The sequence below is a fragment of the Vigna umbellata genome, chromosome 1 (genome assembly GCF_029865625.1).
Source record: "Vigna umbellata cultivar VRB3 chromosome 1, Vumbellata_1.0, whole genome shotgun sequence".
Lineage (NCBI taxonomy): Eukaryota > Viridiplantae > Streptophyta > Magnoliopsida > Fabales > Fabaceae > Vigna > Vigna umbellata.
Window position 1 is genome coordinate 17,971,682 of NC_142165.1, and position 19,654 is coordinate 17,991,335.

Genomic DNA, 19,654 nt, shown 5'->3' on the forward strand with positions numbered 1-19,654 from the left:
TTGAATCTGTATGGTTGTTGTTTTGAACTTTAATTGGATGTGTGAAATGGTGAAAATCAATTATGAGAATGTTTGGTATGAAATTGAAATGAATTATGCTTGTAGAAGGTCAATTTTGAGGAAGTGGAGTATTGAATTTGTGAATTAGGAGTTGAAAGTGGTATTGGTCAGTTGGGATAGCTTAGACAAGTTATTTGGGACTTATTTGAGTCCCTAAGTGGTTCAAGCAACTGTGAAATGTGGTAGAATTGGATTTGGATCTCTAGGTTGAGAAATTTGTAGTTTTAGAATAGAATTTGGTTCATAATCAACTTAGATTGATGTTGTGAAGGTCTAGAATCACTTAGTCAAGTCTAATTAAGTATATACAACAATCTAGGGGTGTTAGAAGTTGGGAAAAATGTTTAGAATTGGTAAGTTGTGGTTGAGTTGCATAATTCTGCAAAATTTTGTTTTGTAGATTATGTAGACTCGTTGTGCAAATGGATTCGCATAGCGAGTCACCTTGGCGAGATGCTCTCTGCTAAGGCATTCGCACAACGAATGGGTGCGCTCTGCGAAAGGATTGAAAGGGTTGCTCTCTGTTTGATGATTCGCATAGCGAATCAGGTCTCTATGCGACTGGTTGGGGTCTAAGGCTCTCGCATAGCGAACTGGGACGTTATGCGAGGGGTCTAGGGTCTAATTCAAGTTGTAGTTTATTTGAATAGCGAGTCTAATCGTTATTTGAATGGTTTAGAGGGTTGGGTCTCTGTCTCAGGATTCGCATAGCGATTTGGGTTACTGTGCGAGAAAACTCTGGTTTCGCTATGTGAATGTGTGCGCTGTGCGAATGGTTCAGTTTTAGTTCACTTTTTCTTTGGATCTTAAGTTGTTTTATATGAAAGATTGAGTACTTTATGAAGTAAGTTGAAGTTGTATTATGTAATATCATTGGTTATTGATGTATGTTGTATTTCAAAGTGTAAGTCGGTGATTTCAAAGTGCAAAGTTCAAAGTATGGTTAATGGACGTAATTTCATGATCCTCAAGGAGAGGATACATGGTGGTGCCCTATGTTGTGATTCAAAGTGCAATCTCTAGTTGAGATTCAAGTAAGTTTAGAATGAATGCAGGAGCTTAGTCTTGGGGGTTATCCTAAAACTCCAATGGTCTTTCATTCTCAAGTAGAGAGGATTGATCCATGGCGTGAGGAGTAGCAGGAAGTCTTATTCTTGGGTGCTTCCAGTATGGCCTAAGGTGAGTGATAACAGACTAACCTCGTGAGTGTGGTAGGATGAAATCCATTGGCAATGGCTTTGCAAAGCAGTAAAAGCCACCACGAGTGCACGACCCGCCATAGCTCGACAATCATTCTAAGTCCAAACATCCATTTATATTAAGTATTATGCATAAAGTGTTTGATGATTGTGTAGTGATATGTTGGTTGTATATAACATGTTTTAAATGAGTTTATAAAAATATATCTTTTCTCAATTGTCAACTAGCTTACTCTTGCATTTCTGCGGTCTGTCTTGTTTGTGTTTCTCTATTGCGATGATCACCTTAATGGTGTGAGCTTAGGGATACAATCTTTCAGTTGACTCAACGGGAGGTTGAGGGTGAAACTTGAAGTATAAGTGATGTGTTTGTTCTTCAGATGAAAAATTTTATTCTTCGTAAAACTGTAGTTCTCCTTATATCATTATCTATGTAATGTTCATTTTAATAATTCTATATTACTAAATTGGGATGTCACATCAGAATTAAAAAAAAAGATTATATTACACATATCAAGTTGATATATTATAGAGATTATTTCTATATTTAAAATAAAAATAAATTTGCAAATTAATATTTATATTTCATAACTGATTAGTCTTTTCCAAATTGAAACTATCCAAAATCAAGAAATTTAGTTTATATGTCCGGACAACGTATAATTTTTCCAATTCATATTTTACATTTTGAAAAAATCTTAGTATATAATTTCTGATAAATAAAACACAATTATTAATTATAATAATAGATTATATTGTTCCTGACAGTTATACAAATTTATCAAAAATCCATTAATTATTTATATCTACAAATCACAGTTAAACAAACTTCACATAATCAAATAGATTTTAAACATAACTTATTATTTATTTATGAATGACCATCTATTACAAATTTTAAATATTTTGTGAGATCAATATTCTTTCAAAATTAAATTTTTTCAAAACTAACAATTAATATATTCCTCAACCAATAAAGAAATCTTCTAAAAATATCTTTAAAAGTATAATCATAATAAGTTTCGTTCAATCTATTTATAATACCTAATTTAATGCACGAGAACAATCAAACAAAACAATGACACTCATCTTAATACATCACGTGTCATCAAAACATAAAGTACAAGTTTTATATTCTAATTATTCAAAGTCTTTCTTAACCAAAATATATCAATCATAATTATGTCAAATTTCATTGGAAGTCCTAGCTGTGTTTTTTAGTTGTACCTTGTGAACGAATAGTAATGTGTTGAATGATAATGAAAAAACTTTAGAAAAATCAAATTACGCATTTAGTTGCATTATTTGATTTTAGTCATATTATTTCGGTCAAATCATGAACTATAATGACAAAGGGACCACCAAGAAAAATCAAAGGGTGCTGTTAGAAAGAGAAATTTATTTATGAATTTTTTCAATAAATAATAAAAATAAATTAAATTAGTAACGGACAAAACTTTTTTTTTCTCTTTTAAAAATTCATATTAAAAGATTTCTCCGTCGTGAAATTCTCTGAGACAACCATTCACCTCTTCTTGATGTTATATGATAAACCTAATTCATCATCTTTTTCTTAGCTTTTTCTTTTTTTTCTCACTGACGTGTGAAAATTTATGACTTCATTCCTATATTTAAATCTTCTGAACTATCTTTAGTGAGTTCAATAAATTAAAATAATTTTAATTACAAATTAAGAATATTTATTGTAAATTTAATACTCTTATCATAGACCATATATAATTAAATAATAGTTCACACACATAAATTCAATTCAATTTTTTGATATTAAAAATAGTAATTTAGTCATTCATATATATTTTAAGTTTTAGTTAATTTTTTTTTCAAATATAATATTATCTTTTCTGTTTTGTCAAAACTAAAGTACTTTGATTTATTTAATTACTAACTATAACTCACTTGATGGTAAGGTCATGTGCGAAACTTTGCAGCTGGTCCCAACAAGCTTAAATGTGTTAATTTTGTCATAACAAACATTTTTATTAAACGTATAAAACAATAAAATATATGAACAGTATTAATTCCTTATAACAAAAACGATCTACACCAAAAAAGTATGTATTATCATCGTACTGAAGACCTAAAACAGTATAAATGTTTTTTTATATGTAAGAACTATGTGATTTATTAAGTTTGTTTAAAGTGATTCTATCTTTTTCATATGTTTACAGTTGTTTTATATTTTGTGAAAACGGTTTAAGTTGGTTTTTTTTTATTTACTGTCTTGAAAACCTATCGGCGTAATGTCTATTTTAGTCAATAATGAATGACATGTTTAGTTATGTTGCAAAAAGGGGAGACGAGTTCTAGTGGAAGACGTGACTTCCATCTTTGCGGTTACCGTGGGCATTAGTAGTAGCGTCTTTGCGGCAACGCGAAGGCTTCCTTCTCCAACGTCTCTGCAGCGACGAGGGTCAGCGTCTTCTCACGATCTGGCTCGCGATTCACACGGGTTGAGCTATGAAGAGGATGATCTTGATGATTGTAGCATTTTGGGGTTTCCTTTTCTTGTGTTTCAGATCTTGCAAATTTTAGGAATTTCAGATTAGGGTTTTAAATCATGGTTGATTTCGGGTTTTTTGGTTCTTTTCTTTGTTTGCGCATTGTGTTTCCTTTTCTTGAGATTTTGTTTCTCCTCTACAGATTGATGTTCATTATCTTGCAATTTGATATTTGCTATTCTTGCTTTCTCAAATTGTAGGTTGTTGAATTGGATTTTGGGATTCCTACTTTTGTGTTCTTGATTTTTCTTTGTTGGTTTGGTATTGCAATTTGATGTTAGGGTTTAAATTAGGATTATGGATTTTTGCTTGGAGGAGGATGATTGCAAATTGAGGTTTTGTTTGTTTTTTCTTTTTCATTTCTCTTCTTGGACGGAAGACGATGATGGGAAAAAAAGAGTAAGCAAATTAATTTGGGTAAAATTAAGGAATTTGCCACATCAGTTGACTTCAACGTGTCATGCAATCAATAACTGCCAACTCATTCAGTTTTGGCCAAGGGCATCAATAATTGTACACCTCAATCAATTTTTGGTCAGGGGCAATAGTACTGTCAGTAAAAAGGGCCAACTTGAACTGTTTCTTACAAAATATGAGACCTACATCTAAAAAATGTAAGACACTTTGAACAAACCTAACAAACTTAGGAACCAAAATAAGTATTAAACAAAAAAAGAATTGAGAAAGAACGTTCATGCGCTTTTCATAACAAGACAATGATCTATAGTAATTGAATTACAATTTTCATTAAATAATAACGATTTATAGTAATTAAATTACAATTTTACACACCGATTTATTTTGAAAGAATTTCTCTATCGTTTTTCTTTATTTTCATATAATGAAAAATGAATTTGATTCAAGTAATGTATCAATCTTAACAAAAACTTTGTAAACACATAATACTATTTCTTACATTTATGTTTTTTTTTTCTTAACAACATATCTAATAAAGTACATTTTAGTGTCAAAATATTATGTTATTGTATATTTAATTATTAACACAAAACACTTTAATCATCTATTCTTCAATTGAAGTCTAAGAGGAATTACTAGTCATTTTCAATAAAGATGATTTGTCTTAGAATTTTGTTATTGTTCTCATGTTGGTAATTAATGTTCTAATTTCAATTTTGTGGAGTAACATTGTTATGATCAATCACTCCTTATCTAAAGTATAATCCGCTTTAGAGACTGGAGTTTTGTAATGATTTTATTCTTGAAAGACATTTCAAAATATGGAAGAAAAAAAAAAGAATTTAAAGTGACTTAGACCTAGACAAATGTAAAACTAATATTATTTATTGCATAATTCTCATTCGAATAATCTTGATAAAAAACAATGACAACATTCTCTCTATATATTTATAACTAATTAATTAAAACAGTTGTCTTAAAAAATTCTTTTAAAAAATTCAATAAAATCGTTTTAATATTTTTTAACTCTTTAATTGCTTCAATCTTGTCATGTTGCATATTTTAATTATAATAGTTTATGTTTTTGAAAGTCTTTGTATTGTAAATTATATATATATATATATATATATATATATATATATATATATAAACTAAACAATACGGGTTAAAAATATTTTCTATACTAGTTTCAAAATTGATATAAAAACAAATAGTAAGAAAGTTTTCATTTTTCTATATCAATTCTATAACCCGTATAGAAAATTTTATTTTTTATATGATTAAGGTATAACAAGTATATAAAGTGTCTTCATATTATGTCAGAACATCATTTTCTTTACAACTATTTTCATTCTCCATCACTCAACCTACTCTTCATACCGCTACTATTTATACTCATTCACGCATACTAGAGTCATTCTCACGCAAGAACAGTATTATCCATCACATGATAAATGACCTAGAAAAAAAGCATAATCACCAAAAAATAAAGCCTTTTCAGAAAGCCAAATAAAGATAGTAATTTATATTTTAGTGTTTAATTGAATTGTAAACTAATGTCCTAACAATGTTTCATCTTTTGCCCCTCCGTGCTACAATGGTAAATAATGAACAAAAATTATACATCGAATAGAAAAAAGAAAAATGATTGAATAGGCTCGGATAGGGAGGAACAAGTGTAGTGACACTTGGAGTTTTGTCGGAATAGTTCACATACAAAGAAGATGAAGCAGTAGCTTCTCCGATTGGTGGTTCCTCCATTTACAGATGGCGACGTGAATGTCGCTCCATGGTTGTACATTTGGGGGGAAAAAAGAGAAAACCTAGTGTGAGGGAGAATAAGTGTAGCGCCAACGATGGGCAATGACTCTCTTTAAGCGTTGTGGCAATGTTGATGACGATGACCCTGATGGAGTTGAAGTTGCACAGTAGAGGCATTGGGTAGATAATGAAGGTCCAAACTAGGGGAGGGGAAGCGCAAGAGCAACATTAGCGCAAGGCTTTCGATGGTGATCAATGTTGTCGACAACCTTGTAAGAAGCAATAACAGTGGTTAGGTTGAAGATGAAGCGAGCTTAAATTCACTTCTACACTATTGCGATCGAGGCTATCAACATAACTTCATCGCATTAGATCTATACACTCCCACCATTGGGTGGTGGTGGTAGGATGAGATGATGTTACCTGGATGAAAATGGAGTTTGGAAGAAGAAAATAGGAAAGTGAAGGTGAAGTAAGGTGTAGGTGTTGGATCGAGAAGCAATATGGAATAAGAAACACTAAACATTGTTTTTGTGTTTATAAATAAAAAGAAATAAAGTGCTTTTTTTATATTAATTATAACTAGAATCGATACAAAAAGTCTTTTCCAATATTACAAGCATCATTTCTATACCAGTTCTACCTCTAACTAGTGTTGTCAAAACGAGTTGGAACCTTTGAGTCAACCCGGCCTACCACCGGTTCAAATCAAGTAGGGTTGATTTTTTTTTTTAATTTTGATGAGCCAATTTTGAACCTGGCTCACTCGGGTTGAACCCGTGGTGAATCAAGTTGACTCACCAACCCACATAATTTTTCTAGTAAGTACTTTTTGTCATGTTATCATTTTACAAAATATTGAAATGGAAGTTCGTGTGAAATTATTTTTGTGTAGAATAATTGGACAACATGAAAAATCCACAAATCTCTACTTGGTAACTCAATTTTTATGCAGAAACAAATTTGAATCGCTATGAAGCAATTAAAATTTTTGTTGAGGAGATTTTGTAATATTTTCGTATGAATGAAATCTTATATTTATTTGATCATAAATCTAATTTAAGAACTTTCACCTTTGTTTAAATTTGAATTAGAAAATTTTTGTTATTTTTTTTAATTGAAAAAAAACTTGTAATTAAGTGAGTCAACGTGTACTCATCAATCCATAATGGGCCAGATCGAGTTTAAATTTTTTTGACTCACTACAAATAAATCGGGTTGGGTTGACTCACTAAGTGACCAATCTGTAATAGGCTGAACCGAAACAGGTCAAGTGATCCGTTTTAACAACACTACCTCTTACTAGTATAAAAAAAACTTATAATATTTAAAAAAAATGTCATCACTTAACTTTATTATTATGACTAGTGAATTAAAATCAGTATAATAAATCACTATAACACTAATATATGTATATAATGCCACAATTGAAAATTAAGAAATATAAACAAATTCCGAGTATTGTAACTACGTATCACTTAATTTAGCACAAATAATTTAGATGAACTATAATATATATTAACGAACACGAGTGCACTTTTAAAAACAAAATAATAATGGATTGTTCACTATTCACGATTTGTTTTCCATTTGGGATAATTTAAATGAATATGCCAAATTAGGAGGTTGGTCCATTAGATATCTTTAATCTCTAGCTGACAAATTTTCTTATTTGAAAATATGACCATAGTCATAAATTATAAGCAATTATGTGAAAGGGCACAAATACACAACTAAACATGATTTGAATGACAACCTAACTAAACTTTTTAGTTAGTTTGGTCAAATTATAAATTCTAAAGGTTTAATTATTTATGATTTTAATTAGAACAATTAGAACTAAAAAAACCCAACTTGATCGATTTAGATAATTAAAATAAATTAAATTATAATATAAACATGCATGCATGCATGTAACTTTCATGTATATATAGTTATCAATAGCTCACTAGGTTATATTTTTCATGATCATTAACTGGTTGTTAAGGGATACGTAATTTCGTTTTAAATTCTCATTATATTTTGTCCCTAATTTCGCTCCACAATGCCGTTTGTACGGATTTAACGGAAGAAATTTCATTGATATAAATTTTATTAAGTAGGGACGTAATTGACGCACATTTAAAAGGATGAAATTTAACATTGTCGAGCGAAACTAGGGACAAAATAGGATATTAAACTTTTAAAAAAAGAGCTCAAGTAAACTCAGAAAAAAGGTTAGAGTAAGCGATTGTTTTACAACCCTTGTAAAAATTGTAAAGAAATTTCTTATCATTTAAAAGTTATAATATATACCATAAAATATATTATTTTTGTATGAATTTATAAAGTCTTTTTCTCATCTTTTATTCTATAAATTGGAATGTGAGAGAATATAAAATAATTAGATTTTTATAAATTTTGTATTCAAGCAAGTTTTCTTTTGTCTTCAAATTTCAAGTTTTCTTATTTTTTAGTTTACCATTATACAACTATTTGTGTGACTGCATAAAAATTGTATATGTTAATACTAATATAGTTTCATAGTTATATGTTTGGATTGTGAATAAGAATTTGTAAAAACACAATAGAATTTTTTTAGGTGGATAATATATTTCATTTGACAAATATATCTTAAGCATTTATTAATATACATTGAACTTATAAATGCTTAAGCATGTAGAGAATGTTTAATTTTTTATTTTCTAACTACACAACTTTATTTTAGTATTAAAATCCATATAAGAACATGTAGAAAGTTGTTTCATGCAAATATATATATATATATATGGGTTTGCTAACGCGCGTACGCCTGTTTTTCAGTTGGTACATTTTAGCAATGTGTACCGGATTTTAGTAGACAAAAATACCCTTATATATCATGGATTCTAAGTTTTAAGGTTAAGGGTATTTTAATAATTTTCATTCTCAAAACTTAAAAAAAAAAAAAAAAGAACCCCCCAAACCCTTACTCACCTCTCTCATTCCTCTAAATCCTTTCTCTTTCATCTCTCTCACTCCAACATTTTCTCTGTCATCCCTACTGTAGCCCCAATTGAAAAAATTAGAAATACTTGCCTTTAAACAATTTGTCTTTCTAAAGAGTTGAGTCATTGACATATTCACCTTGAGGCAAAGGGTCATTCAAGATCTCTTCAATTTCACCATCTTCACTAATTTCTCTAATTTCATCATCTGCATATGTTGAATCATCATCTCTAAAAAAACCCTCCACGCCAATTACCAATTCTTTCGGATGTCATTATGCTTGTGAAAATTAGATAAAATTAGATAAGACAAAAATTATAAAATAAAAACTCATTATAAAATCATTTTTTGTAAGAAATTGTTTAACAACAAGTATTTCTGATTTTTTCCAGGTCAATTACCAAAATTCCTTTATGCTTGTGAAAATTGGATAAAATTAGATAAGACAAAAATTATAAGATCAAAACTCATTATAAAATCATTTTTTTGTAAGATTGTTTAACGGCAAGTGTTTCTGATTTTTTTTCAATTGGGGCTACAGTAGGGTGTTTCTGATTTTTTTCAATTGGGACTACAGTAGGGATGACAGAAAAAAGATTGGAGTGAGAAAGATGAAAGAGAAAGGGTTGACAGGAATGAGAGATGTGAGTAAAGGTTTGGGGTTTTTTTTTTTTAGTTTTGAGAATGAAAATTATTAAAATACCCTTAACCTTAGAACTTAGAATACATGGTATATAAGGATATTTTTGTCTACTAAAATCCGGTACACATTGCTAAAATGTACCAACTGAAAAACAGACGTACGCGCGTTAGCAAACCCCATATATATATATATATATATATATATATATATATATATATATATATATATATATATATATATATATAAGTTTCATCGATTTATATTAACTAGACATATATCTGTGAAATTTTTTAAGAATTTTCAATTGAGAATTCAATGCTCTATTGATGGATATTTGACTTGTTTCTAAGATAAAAACTCAAACCGTTTTATCCTTCAAAATAAAAACTGTGGAGAAATAATTTTTAATTTACATGGAGAGAGAAAATGGATTACTTTATTACTTTGAAAAATGTCGTGATATAACAAAATTAACTTTTTAAAACATGAGTTGATGATTGATTTTTATGTAATTAAAAATATTTAAATTTAGAATTTGAATATATTTTTCTTACAAAACTTATTTGTGATACTTTTTAGTTGGATTATTTTGGCCAAAATAGGAACTTATTTTGGCTTATTCAATAATCTGAAGTTTAAACGATGCAATATATAAAAGAGTTATTATATGTTAAATGATGATTTTAAGTTTAAAGTTTATTCCAAACATAAGTAGAAGAAAAATCTTCCATCTACAATAATTTTATTTAAAATAAACAAGATTATCATGTATAAAAGAGATACGTGTACATTGTAAAAAAATAAGAAAAATAATTCTTATTGGGCTTGAAGAGCCTGTTTACATGTTGATTGCACATTGACACGAGCCCTCCAAAATCCAAAACTTGCTCGTCGCTGAACATTGAATTTGTGTCCGGCCCACGCAAACACTGACACAACAGTGATGGCCGCTAGGCATTTTCTGCTTCACCGCCTTCGGCTCCGTAGCTTCCAAGGCTTGCCGGTGGCGCCGCCTCAGGGCCACCGTCTGTTGTGCAGTGCCACCTTATCACCGGAAGAAGCTACCGAGAACGCATCAGGCGGGACCCACACCCGCAGTTCCGACGTCGAGGTGGATGATCCGGAATGGAGGGACAAAGAGGAGAAGATTGTGAGAGACATTGAACCGATAGTTAAGCTAACCAGACATATTCTCTTCTCACCAAGGTATTTTGAGATTCAATCAATTCATTAGTGTTAAGGTTACGAGTTTCGGATGTTGTGTGTGAACCGTGAAACGACTTTGTTTATGTCTTTGCAGGTACAAGAATGGGGAACTATTGACTATGGAGGATGAAAGAGCCATAACAGAAAACGTTCTTATTTATCATCCAGATTATGAAGATAAAATCGGAAGTGGCTTGTGGGCCATTATGGTAAGTGGAGTGAATAATATGCGTGATTAATTTGATTTATAGATTCTTATTCTGTCTTAATAATGTTATTTGAAGTGAATCACATGCATGATTATTTTAATGTTTATTATGTATTTATGCATGATATCGGTTGGTTGCTTTACCTTGACATGTTTATATCAATGTGACTTGTGATTGAATTTCTCCTAAATTACGTGAACTCTAACCAACTAACTGCTTGTAAAAGGGTTTTAGTAAAATGTTCTCAACCGTAATGTCAATATGTTTTTGGACTTTTCATAGCTATTATTGTGACCGTAGAGTTATAAGTTTATGCCACTAATGCTGAAGGTAACTAAATACTCAAATTTAGTTACAAGTTTGTCTTTAGCAGAGTCTTCCAAATCTTTTAATTCATAGTAACTTCACGGCTACTAAATTTGAAGATTTCTCCTCCTCCTTCTTCTCTTCAATTCTTTATTCTTCTATAGTTTCCGTCCTTTTCTTTGCCCCTAGAGTTTGAAGAGGGAAGGAGATGCCACCTTCAATATTTTTCTGCAAAGTGTATCTCAAAAGGCTCACCAGTCCTTATTACATTGGCAAAAACACTCCAAGTATCACCTTGAAAAACCAACCTATCTTCAGCAGCTTCTCTTAACTTTATTTCAACGATCAAAATGTTCTTTTGAGAGCTTGGTTAATTTCATAAAAACTGATTCTTGCAACTTTTGTTGCTTAAGAGTCAAACCTCCTTCTCTTAGTGCATGTGTTTTGGTGTATATAATGTGTTCTAGATTCCATGAATTAAAAAAAGGTTATTTTAACAATCACAGTATGAAACTATAAAATTAGTCATTTAACATTCTATGAATGATAGCAAACATGTCTCTATACTTTACTTTATTTCCGCTGAAGCTTTTTTGAGCAGGTTCTTTCTTCCTGTCAATTGCTTCGTATGTGTTGTGCACATTCCTGGTCTTCTAATTATCAACAAACATAAGAACATGCGCAAGGGCTATGGCCTTAAGGAAGTAAATAACACCATTTCAAAAGGTAGACTTAAGTATAGTGTCGATTGCTCTTTTACCCATATGGTCATTTGCTCTTGTAGACTTGAACCATTCATTTGAAGTAGACGTCTATCTACAGTTTCTCCAATGCCATTATGTGATGTCAAATCAAGGTTATCACTGGTAGTTTTACTACTGCACAAAATACGGAAGCATAAGTGCTCCATGGAACTGTTCCCTGTGGCTGAGTGGATGGTATCATGACTTGTAGTGACCAATGAGAAGTTAAGCCTTCTGAACTCTTAACACACAAAATAGAAATTAGAAAATGAGCAACAAAACAGAACAGAGACCTGACCTGCAACTAAGACAATGTGTGCTTCACCAAAATAAAAGTCAAGGCAACAGCTTGAAGGTCATGGAAGACTGAGAATTTATGAAATTAATAGAAAACTTCCAAAATACCGTCTCAATTCATCCTATTTCATCCTATCGAGGATGTGATATGGTTCCAAAGGGTGAACTGGACAGTTCCAATAAGATTTCATTCTTGAACAAAAATCCATTTTGGGGTTTATTTCATCTATTCCATGACCGGAATAGGGGGAGATACACGTTACACCACGATTTTGAATCAGAAGATATATTTTAAGAAATGGCAGATCTATTCACTCTATCAATAACGAGCCGGATCTGGTGTATCATAAGGAATTTTATTTTTCTATGGATTCCTCCGGATTGGATCAAAAACATTTCTTGAATGAGTTATTGAACTCAAAAAAGCACTCTTTATTGGTTCTACCTCCTCTTTTTTATGAAGAGAATGAATCTTTTTATCGAAGGATCATAAAAAAATGGGTTCAGACCTCTTGCGGAAATAATGTGGAAGATCCAAAACCTAAAATAGTTGTATTTGCCACATTGCATTGCCGGAACCCATGTTGTATATTTGAAAAAGGTTGACCTCCTTGCTTATCTCATGTTACAATCCTCTTGCCGCCGAGCTCCCTTTCTCCTCGGTCCACAGAGACAAAATGTAAGACTGGCACCAACAGTTGATCACGAAAAAAAGGACTAGCTGAGCCGAGATCACTAACTCAAACGAATTTAATACTAATAGAAAATACTAATCGAATAGAAATAGAACTGTCTTTTCATATAGATATCCCTTCAACACAACATAGGTCATCAAAAGGATCTCGAAGACCCACCAACGCACGAAAGTTGGGATCTTTCAGAAAATAGATTCCTATTCGAAGGGTGCATAACCGCATGGATAAGCTCACACTAACCCGTCAATTTGGGATTCAATTCGGTTCCAAGGTATCGGGAAGGAATTGGAATGTAATAATGTCGATTCATCCAGATACAAAAGAAAGGGTTCTCTATTGATTCAAACGCTCTACCTACGAGATAGGGATAGAGAAAGAGGAAAAAACGTGCAGAACATGAAACATATTGTGTTCAGTACAGAGCAATTGGATTAAGAACTTAACTGGAAAATGGCTCGCTTGGATGGAACTGTACTAGAGAACAGTGAGTTGAAGGGCTTTCAAAAGATATATTGCCACCTGGTATTGGAAATCGCTACATGGATTGGTGATTTCCTGGTGATATGCCAGAAAGCTCCAGATTGGTATAACGTTTCAAAACGACCCCATTTTTTGAAATAATTTGTAATTCTGCACCAGTTTGATCAGTCAACACCAGTTTCATATATTACTGTTCACTTCTACCAGACAGGCTAATAGAAACACGAGTCTAGTTCTTAAAACCCATCTCATGGTTTCAAAATATCCTTACCATTCCCTACTTCAAAACAGTAAAATACCTTCAAGTACATCAACTAAACCTTGCAATTAACCTGTTCTCTACACTGATTTCCCATGAAAATCATCATCTTATATTGCTATCAGACTCAGTTTTTTTATTGCTTGTGAAAGTCAATCTCTTGAAATGATGGAGCTGCTTTAAAATTATAATTAAGCCATTCGTTTGATTTTGTTCAACTTTTTGGCTTTTGCTAACTTCAAAGTTTCTAAAATGTGTGCAGTGTTTACCATGAAAACAGATTGGAAGATCCAAGAAATAGTTTGTTTGTAATTAGTAGTCTTGATTGAGCTACAGACCTGATATTATCAACGAAGATTTTCTGTAAAATCCATGACTGTTCAGTCTTTTAGGGTGTGTTTACCTGAGGAAGATGATTTGAGGAGAAGAAGTGGATGGATTTAAGAGTAAATTGTGTGTTGTTTATTTGAAAGGATTTGGAGGTGACTGAAATTAAATTTAGAAGTAAAGTTTGTGAAAGTTTTTGAGGGATTTGAGTGATGTAATAGATTAAGAAAATATTTTAATAAATAGAAAATAAGGATTACAAAATTGTCTTTAATGGTAAAGGTAATATAAAATGATATTTATGAGTAATATATTGTTTGGAAAAAATTATTGAAATAGTAGAATTAAAAAAAAAGTAATAAGTAATTAATACCATATTGTTTTAAATATATAATGTAGTCATATGTGGTATTAGTTTTTGTTTTTATAATAAATTTAAATGGAATTTTTTTATTACTATTCTTGTATTTATGAAAGACAAACAATGATTAGAGGTTACTTCATTTACATAAAATATCCATAATCAGATAGTTAATAAAGTGAACTTAAAATATGACATGAGAATATGTAGGCACATCATAAGGAACATGATACAATTATGCAAATATAAACTACTTAATCCTCTAATTTGTGGTGAATTAAGTTGACATTGAAATTGACTTTTGCCATCTATTGATTGATGTCTAGAGTTAAGTTGGATAAGTTATCTTCAATTCGACACCTTCCACATTTGAACCCCCTTCCACATTTGAGTTTTCTTGTCAGAATTTGAAAGGTTGGGAGAATGTTGAAAATGACCACCATGGTGTTGGCCTCTTACAATACTGTCTTCAATGTTAAACCATGGTGTACTCATAAATATCATTTTATATTACTTTTACCATTAAGGACAATTTTTGTGACCTTTATTTTCTATTTATTAAAACATTTTTTTAACACAAACTTTCATAAACTTTTCTTTTAAATTCACTCTCAATCACTTCCAAATCCCTTAAAAAAACAATAAACAATTTACTTTTAAATCCATCAACCCACTCTCCCTCAAGTAAACACACCCTTAATGTAGAACGATTTGGTAACCTGTGTCAAAGGGCTGTTCTCTTGCTTGCCCGTTTATGCATGGGCTCAATGTGCAAAATGCTAGGTTTTTCATTTTGTTTTTGATCTGTATGCACGTAGTTTGAGTTAATACTATATACTTTTAAGTTTATGTAGTAAGGTACATCTTCAAAATGCGTTCCAATGATATTGCGTAAAACTTCTTAGGTTCAATTGTGACATAAATTTCCCTGTAGGTTTCAAACCAGTGAAATCAGGTATCAGACATTAATCAACATGATGCTCTTTTTGAGGATGTGGCATTGTGCCGCCTCATTTTTCTGTAACCAAAGTCAACAAAAAGATCTGCTCGTCATAAAGCATTGCTTTGTTATAAATGACAGTGTACCACCCTCAAACTGACTGGATACTTGATTTAATCTATTAGATGACATGAAACACTTGAGTGATAGTGGAGGAGTTTGGGTGTAATTAAGCTGAAATGGTAACACTTAGAAATTGATCATCATCTCTACCCATATAGATAATTTGAGTGCATTGGTTCACCAATTTCCACTCTCTTGCTTCCCAAAACAGCAGTAGCCACGTTTCCTTCTTTGATTTAATGCATTTTGAAAGAACACTTATTTTCTATTACCATCTAGGTTACCACTGCAATCAGAAAAAAATGTACTAGAATATTGTGCAGCTGATAACATTAGGTATAAGTATTGTGCTGGATGGCGCTGGAAACTTATGAATCTCTAGTTAGCTCTACTAGATTATACCCTTTTAATCTCCAATGTCTTTGCTGGTTTGTTAATACAATTTATTGAACAAATAAAATCTGCGCTGATTAGTACTATGACATGAGAACATAAACACCCTTGCTTTGACGATACTCAAAATTTGTCTCCCAAGTGCCAACTTTCAAGGAATACAGGACCTCCGACAATAATATTATTTTACCCTTTGTTGTTTGACTTCGAATATAGATATTTGATAGTCTAATGCATGAAAGAAATCAAGTCGGATGACTTTTTAAGAGTAAATTAGATGACACCATCTCACCCTCCAAGATATTTTAGAATTACACTTCCACCACTTAATTTTTAATCATTAAAATGGTCTGCCCTACTGAGGCGTACCAGGAGATGTAAGAAATGATTTTGAAAAACGTAAAGCAGTTCTTGTGTAATGTGAAAATGGGTGGCAATGTATGTTTTTAAAACAAAACAAAAAGGTTTGTGTAGAATTTTAAAAAGACGGAGGTCTTGATGTAATCTAAGAAAACCTAAATGAGTTCTATTTTAATTGTAAGCTTGTGTGTTTCAAAAGCATTTCATTTTAATTGTAATTATTTTGTTATTATTTTAAACTTCACCTGCATTGCTATTATTTTGTTTATTTACTAGCTATATTCTTTCTCAAAGTTGGCAGTAAGTGCAGCCTTTATGACTTTATTTTCTTACAGGTTGATCAGCATCCTGTATATCTATTTCCAAGGTGCCTTTTTGTGGTAAGAACTGACTGTAGCTGGATCGACTTCTCCTATCGGGTGTGCCTTGAAGAATACATTAAAAATAAGTACCAAATAAGTGCAGAAAGGTTTGTTAATAAAAGGTTTCTTAAAGATCTTACTAAACGATGGGGTATTGGTACTTATAATTTGTGAAGTAAATGGTAGAAGTGACAATTGGCTGGGATGTGTAGCTTATTTCTGAAGGGAGTGTAGAAAATTATTGAAGTTAGCTTGCATAACACTTGTCTTTGTAAAAGTTCATGATTAGGTAAACTCGCAGACTGTAAGGAATAATGTTTTATGGATTGACTGCCTTTAGTATAGTTACAGTTTTACTAGGATTCAGCCTCGTCTTACATCATCTCTTAAATGGGGTTATCAGTACACTCTAACTACTAAATCAGGTGAATTCATTAACTAATAAATGTGATTCCAATAATTGTGAATTTCAATCAATTTTAACAATAGCCAGTAATGTGTTAGAAATTGCGTTCTTACGATTTATCTTTTAAATGTTTCTCTGCATTTACTTGGAATGTGCTCTGCTGAGATGTTTGGAGGCTATTTTCACCATGAATGTGGACTCAATTCTCTGGCAACGAATGAAACTATGGAGGAGGTAAAGGACAGAACTATCACATTAACTCACATTTGAACTGTTACCACTTCACATTCTGCAGATTTACACTCTGATTCCGCCACACACTCCTATATTATATGTAATGAGGCGTGGAATGTGCTACTAGACCTTTTTGTTGACTAAAGATACATAACACAAATTTACAAAATTTTCGGAAAATGAGTCGGAATTGGTAAGCCTACAATTGTACTGATTCTTGACTGTGTCCAGCTATATTGTTCACGGGTTATTTTAGGAGTAGTTGAGGACAGGCAAATGAGAGAGTCAAAAGGGTCGAACTCAGCTGGGGCCTGGGGTAGGTTGTCCAACTAGGTTCAGTGCTACATTGCACAAGTCAACATTAGGGAGAAATTTCACTTGGGTTTTTCGATGTTTAGTTGCATATGTTTCTAAATCCAAAGACAGAGGTACCTTTCTTTCCATTTATTGGTTTGATGATTGCTGATAAATCTAACAATTTCATCAAATCATCATCATTCTCTAGTGTCAAAGTGTGATACGTTTAACCACTCTTTCCTGAAGTTGGATTCGATGTTTTTCTTGTCTCCAGGATGTAGGAGTAGACAAGTGTCATCTGAAAGAGCAGTTGCTTTATTTCTTTTTCGGAATGGCAATTCTTTTTATTTTCTATCAATCCCTATTGGTTCCATTTTTCTTTTTTCAGTGGTCCAACTATTGATTCTTCAGCACGATAAGTTTCTAAGATTGCTTTGCATATCTAACTGGGTCCTAGCCTGTTCTTTTATAGGTACACAAATTTCTGTTTCCAAAATACCAGGAGCGTTTTAGATTTAGAGATTTTTGGGGAATGAGGTTGATTAAAAAATAGGGGACAGCCGAATGGTAGATAGTTTTTGGGTTCATTTTGGTCACAAATCTCTGCCTCTTGAATAATTTCTTGTCTTGGGTTTAGCCGAGTTTCAGTTCAGAATCTAACAATGAAATCTACATGCTGAGGAACATATAATTAAAATTATATCCACCACATCAGAGAGTTTTTGAAATGACCTTGACATTCATTCTGTGGCTTTAGCGCCATATTTTATGTGTTTAAATAAATTATTATGCGTCACAATATGTTGACACCCTTTAAAAATAATATAACTGTATCACAATCATCTTATTGATTTTTATTCAATAATTTAATTTATTAAATTAAATAAACTAGTTCAATATTTATTACTATTTTAAATTGTTGAATGTATTGGGATGTGAACGATTAAAAGACACATTCTCCGCCTTATTTTTCCCAATGGCTATTGTACCAGGGAGTGTCGGGCGCCGTACAAAGGACGCCCGAAATACCGGACGCCGTACGAAGGACGCCGAAGTGCCAGGCGCCGAACGAAGGACGCCCGAAATACCGGGCGCCGTACGAAGGACGCCCGAAGTGCCGGGCGCCGTACGAAGGACGCCCGAAGGGCCGGGCGCCGTACAAAGGACGCTCCTCAGAAAGGCCGTCCGCTTAGCTCGGCGCCCATGCCACACCCGGAGGGATAAATGCTCGACCACCCAAGTAGGCACGGATTGAACCTAGACTCCGTATAAACTCTCCTACACCAGCAGGTGCCGGGCGCCACGAACAAGGCCGTCCGCCGATCTCGATGCCTACGTCGCCCGAATGGGCGGAACCTCTGTTTGTAAGAAAAACTTTGAAGAACTCACTTGGAATTCCATCACCACAAGATAGCCCCGTACTCTCTATACTCACAAAGAGTGTTCCACAGGAAAATGCCGAGAGAGACGAAAACGTCTCGTACCAGGGAGGGCCGGACGACCTCGTAGAGGATCGTCCGCCCAATTTAGTGCCCGAGTCATCCATAGGTAAGGCGGACGCCCGTATCGTTGGGCGGACGCCCGTTTCACTGGGGCGGACGCCCATATCATGATGACCGGCCCAACCACTGATCACTGCGACCTAAGCAAATTAACCTGGTTTAGAGGTAAGTAAAAATTAGAAGCTATTGGGCTGATTGGGCCGTAATTAACTTTTCACTAATCCCAAGCCCATAGCGAAAACTATAAATACGGGTTCATGGTGAGTGGTAGATAGGTTACATTGAATGCACATTTATTGCTACTGCTGAAAATAGCCACTGCTCTGAAACTGACTTTGGCATCGGAGAATCTTTTGCAGGTCTCCACCCCTCCGGATCAAGAGGAGAGTCAAAGCTGGAGGAGAAGATCCGCCACTGAGACAAGACCGCAGGAAAGCTTGGAAGACTTGGAACCGCACAGCCCTACACATCCGAAACAGCTATTTTTACTAGTAAACGATTAAAAGAAATATGGAACTAACTAATAATTTAGTTTGGTCAAAATTTTTTGTAAAAATAATTCAAAGTTTTTCAATTTGTCTTAATCTC

The 19,654-nt window shown here is 32.7% G+C and overlaps 1 protein-coding gene across 1 annotated transcript; it reads left to right on the plus strand.

Moving 5' to 3' along the window:
• The first annotated feature begins 10,420 nt into the window (after window positions 1-10,420).
• On the plus strand, window positions 10,421-16,993 carry LOC124825728 (protein DCL homolog, chloroplastic-like). The gene is made up of 3 exons (XM_088098962.1): window positions 10,421-10,772; window positions 10,867-10,981; window positions 16,601-16,993. The coding sequence occupies exons 1-3, from the start codon at window positions 10,510-10,512 to the stop codon at window positions 16,799-16,801; spliced, it is 579 nt and encodes a 192-aa protein (XP_087955088.1). The 5' UTR covers window positions 10,421-10,509; the 3' UTR covers window positions 16,802-16,993.
• The last annotated feature ends 2,661 nt before the right edge of the window (window positions 16,994-19,654 follow it).